The sequence below is a fragment of the Notolepis coatsorum genome (assembly GCF_963971535.1).
Source record: "Notolepis coatsorum genome assembly, chromosome: 2".
Classification (NCBI taxonomy): domain Eukaryota; kingdom Metazoa; phylum Chordata; class Actinopteri; order Aulopiformes; family Paralepididae; genus Notolepis; species Notolepis coatsorum.
Window position 1 is genome coordinate 211,159,759 of NC_140166.1, and position 5,000 is coordinate 211,164,758.

Consider the following 5,000-nt stretch of genomic DNA (forward strand, 5'->3'; position numbering starts at 1 on the left):
TGGCCGTGCCATCTGGAGTCCTCTCTAAAGTACCATGCTGTGGTCTTCCAAAAACACCCCCAAAATTGTTTGTGGTGTAAAGTTCCACTTCCCGTATCCTCAATGAGCTATTGAGCCCTGTTGGGTGTAAGCAGAGTCCCTCACCTTATGTTGGGTCAAAGTGGTTTGAAGGTGGATGGTTGCGCTCGAGAGACAATGCCAGTTGGCATGGATTGGCGTTGTTGCTTTTTGGTGGTAACTCTGTCCGAGCGGGTTGTGAAGAAACAGGAGAACCAGGTTTGGGAAGAGGAAGACAATCTCCTCCGGTGTGCGCGTGCGCGCTCGTGTGTACTGTGGAAGATTCCTTTCATGGCCTTGCGTTAAACCCCCCCTGTCCTGGACCCTCATTCTGGACACCTTCCCCCCTCCTTCCTGTGCCCCCCACCCCCCCCTTCCTGTACCCATATCACCTGGTCATCCCTTCCCCCGCCCCCTGACTTTGTGTCTAGTTTATAAGGTGACCCCACAAAAAAGTCAGGGAGCTTGACCCAATTCTCCCGGCCAGAGAACATCAAGTCCTCTACCAAACTCCTAAACAAATTTGTATTTGATTTACCGTGTTTTAACAGATACATTTGTATCAACCAAGGTGATTTGACCACATGCATTATTAACCATTCTGGTCTCCACCACGGTGCACTGCATAATGCATGTGTGTGTGGCTGTGCCTGAACACTGCAGTGTTGTGCTCGTCTCTCTAACGGTGATGTATAAAGCAGCTGTGGTGACAACGGTAGTCGTTGACAGGTTTTATCTGAGGGTCTGCGAGGTCTCCATGCTCTGTAAAGTAAAGAAGTATTTTCCATCTCATCTGACAGTGGACGATTAGGCAGCTGGTGCATGTTTGTGTGAGAGAGAGGGAGAGAGAGAGTTTTAATTTTGGAGTATTTATGGACAGATATATTTCATTTGTGTGACCAGTGAACAAAACAGAAGGTTGCTTCTCTAAAAGCACTTCAACAACCAGGCAAACGTTATTGTCAGTGGCTGTTGCCACCTGTCAGATGCTGTTCGTAGTCACAATGTGTGCTGACATGATGCGGTTGCCGCAGTAACATCCGTACACAATGTACATTGAGCCATGCAGGTCCAGGCTCTGGATCGAGGAGCCACCACTGTGTGCAAGTGTGTTGAACTCAGTGAAGCTGTCTGTGACTGACCCCTGTGTGTGTGTGTGTGTGTGTGTGTGTGTGTGTGTCTGTGTGTGTGTGTGTGTGGTAAATGGTGCATTTATATAACAGCTTTTATCCAAAGTGCTTCATATTTTTGTTCCTCACACTCACCCATTCACTCACCAATGGCGGAGGCGACCATGCAAGGTGCCAACCTGCTCATCGGAAGCAGTTAGGGGCTAAGTTAAGTGTCTTGCTCTAGGTTAGGACACTGCCCGGGAGGAGCGGGAATCGAACCAGGAACCTCCGGATTACCAGACGACTGCTCTACCTCCCGAGCCACTGTGCCCCCCCCTATGTCTGTGTGTGTGCGTATGCATGCATGCATTTGTGTGCATCTGAGTGTGTGTGTGTGTGTGCGTGCACCTACTGCACATTCAGTACACACAGGGGCAAATTCACAAAAAATTTATTGTGGCCGCTAATAGCACCCGTAACTGCGTGTGATTTGCGCCCGCTATGTGTTCCGTCTTAACAACCTATTACCTAAAGATATTGTGCAAATTATATACAAGGCAGCACAATTGGCTCGCGGAGCAGTTGAGTGCAATTTGCTCCTGATATGGTAAAATAGTATAAATACTGCCCATGCAATAATATGCATGTCCTAGGACAATGGCAGACAGAAAATGAAAGCTTCGATCCTTTGTTTTTGTCACTATCTTTTGTCATTGCATTTGTTTGTCATGTCATTCCAAAATAAATTTGTTTGAGCAGACCTGTCCATGGCGCTGAATCTTTCGACCGAAGTTAGGCACTGTGCCAGTGGAAGTATTTTCAGAGTGAGACATTAAGTTGTATTTAATGTTTAGTTAAGAGAATAGAACCCGCATTATCTTTTACTCCAGAATAAACCTTTCATCGACCGCGTTTCCGGTGTCTACTCGTCATGGACCTGATGAAACGTTATAAATTAAACGTTTATTCTCGAGCAAATTAGTGTGCGCGTTCTATTCTCTTTATTGTGATTATTATCTAACCTAGCACCCCAAGGTTATTTTTCTTACTTTTCATTTCATTTCACTGCTGCCATGATCACCGGAGACGCTGGCCATAAATGCACTTAGTTACCGCCAGCTCTCTGAAGTCGTAAATAACTTAACTTTAACTGCGTGTGGCAAAATAGCGCCGATCTTTGTGATTTGGAGTGTTTTTGCATTGAGGCTAATTTGCATTGAAAGGGGCACATTTTCCGCCCATATTACCCCATTTAAATACCCGCAAATAGCACGGACGCACAGAAACGCAATGATGATGGCAACGCAGTTAGCACGGTATTTCACCCTTTGCGAGTGCTTTGTGAATAGCAAGGATTGTTTTGGGGCTATTTGCACAGGCATATAGCGTCATAAAAAGCCACGCAATCCCTTTGTGATTTCGCCGCACAGATTCAATACTCAGCTTATACTCAATACTGAAGCAATGTCATTCTTTGTGTGTGAATGACCTGTGTGTGTGTGTTTGTGTGTATGCGCCTTTGTGTGTGTGTGTGTGTGTGTGTGTGTGTGTGTGTGTGTGTGTGTGTGTTGTGTATTATGTGCACACAGATTCGTCGCGGTCAGACAAGAAGGAGAGTCGGTGTCCAACGCCAGGCTGTGACGGGACGGGTCACGTGACCGGCCTGTACCCTCACCACCGGAGCCTGTCGGGGTGTCCGCACAAAGACAGGGTGCCACCAGAAAGTAAGCACCGCCCCGGTCCCCCCGCCCCCCCCCAGGCTCCTTTCCCCCCCCAGGCTCCCCTTCTGGGTCTTTCTCTTTGATGTCGAGGAATGTTTCCTGTGATCGCTGTTGTGTCTACAGCTGCCTGCTTGTTGTGTCTACAGCTGCCTGCTTGTTGTGTCTACAGCTGCCTGCTTGTTGTGTCTGTAGCTGCTTGCTTGTTGTGTCTGCAGCTGCTTGCTTGTTGTGTCTACAGCTGCTTGCTTGTTGTGTCTACAGCTGCCTGCTTGTTGTGTCTACAGCTGCTTGCTTGTTGTGTCTACAGCTGCCTGCTTGTTGTGTCTACAGCTGTCTGCTTGTTGTGTCTACAGCTGCTTGCTTGTTGTGTCTACAGCTGTCTGCTTGTTGTGTCTACAGCTGTCTGATTGTTGTGTCTACAGCTGTCTGCTTGTTGTGTCTACAGCTGCCTGCTTGTTGTGTCTACAGCTGTCTGCTTGTTGTGTCTGCAGCTGTCTGCTTGTTGTGTCTACAGCTGTCTGCTTGTTGTGTCTACAGCTGTCTGCTTGTTGTGTCTACAGCTGTCTGCTTGTTGTGTCTACAGCTGTCTGCTTGTTGTGTCTGTAGCTGCTTGTTTGTTGTGTCTGCAGCTGCTTGCTTGTTGTGTTTGCAGCTGCTTGCTTGTTGTGTCTACAGCTGCCTGCTTGTTGTGTCTACAGCTGTCTGCTTGTTGTGTCTGCAGCTGTCTGCTTGTTGTGTCTACAGCTGTCTGCTTGTTGTGTCTACAGCTGTCTGCTTGTTGTGTCTGCAGCTGCTTGCTTGTTGTGTCTACAGCTGCTTGCTTGTTGTGTCTGCAGCTGCTTGCTTGTTGTGTCTACAGCTGCCTGCTTGTTGTGTCTACAGCTGTCTGCTTGTTGTGTCTACAGCTGCTTGCTTGTTGTGTCTGCAGCTGCTTGCTTGTTGTGTCTGTAGCTGCCTGCTTGTTGTGTCTACAGCTGCTTGCTTGTTGTGTCTGCAGCTGCTTGCTTGTTGTGTCTACAGCTGTCTGCTTGTTGTGTCTGCAGCTGCTTGCTTGTTGTGTCTACAGCTGCCTGCTTGTTGTGTCTGCAGCTGCTTGCTTGTTGTGTCTACAGCTGCTTGCTTGTTGTGTCTGCAGCTGCTTGCTTGTTGTGTCTACAGCTGTCTGCTTGTTGTGTCTGCAGCTGTCTGCTTGTTGTGTCTGCAGCTGCTTGCTTGTTGTGTCTACAGCTGTCTGCTTGTTGTGTCTGCAGCTGTCTGCTTGTTGTGTCTGCAGCTGCTTGCTTGTTGTGTCTGCAGCTGCTTGCTTGTTGTGTCTGCAGCTGCTTGCTTGTTGTGTCTACAGCTGCTTGCTTGTTGTGTCTGCAGCTGCTTGCTTGTTGTGTCTACAGCTGTCTGCTTGTTGTGTCTGCAGCTGTCTGCTTGTTGTGTCTGCAGCTGCTTGCTTGTTGTGTCTACAGCTGTCTGCTTGTTGTGTCTGCAGCTGTCTGCTTGTTGTGTCTGCAGCTGCTTGCTTGTTGTGTCTGCAGCTGCTTGCTTGCGTGCCGTGGTTGTAAATGTTTGATTACTCAGGCGGGGACGTGGCAGTGGCAGGTCAGGGAGGTTCTGCAGCTGCTCCCGCCGCTGTGACCTTTACGCACGGGGTCACGGCTTTGCCTTTGCCGATTGCCTGCCGCGTGTGCTGTGATGATGAGGCGGGAAATGAGGCCCTCGTTCGCGCTTAAATGGCGGCGGCGGCTGGTGATTGATTGGTGTGAAGAACTGTCCATCAACGATGGCTTCAGCTGCATGCGACTCATTCTTCCGTAGGATTGGCTGACAGTGACTGAGAGCGCATGATGATTCCGCACACTGTCAGCGGTCTTGTAGGCTATATTGACTGCATGTCTCATCACAGCAGAACATTTTTATAGAGTGCATGTTTATCACTTTGCTAATGTAATAGAGAAACAGAGGTTTGAACACACTGAAATAAAATATTTTCTGTGGGATTTTTATAAACTTTTGACCTGTACTACACTACCTGTAAGACTTCAGGCTATGGAACCATTATGTTTTCCAGCTCCTACCTCTCAGCTGGAACCCAAAAACAGGAATCTGGCAACAAGTCAAC

At 48.4% G+C, this 5,000-nt stretch overlaps 1 protein-coding gene across 1 annotated transcript in view; it reads left to right on the forward strand.

Moving 5' to 3' along the window:
* The window catches only part of myt1lb (myelin transcription factor 1-like, b), a gene marked incomplete at both ends in the record, with an annotated part of 143,855 nt that overhangs the window by 79,457 nt on the left and 59,398 nt on the right, over nt 1-5,000 (forward strand). The window contains one exon of the mRNA XM_084308494.1: nt 2,759-2,893. Coding sequence (XP_084164620.1) covers nt 2,759-2,893 — 135 coding nt within the window. The remainder of the gene's footprint in view (nt 1-2,758; nt 2,894-5,000) is intronic.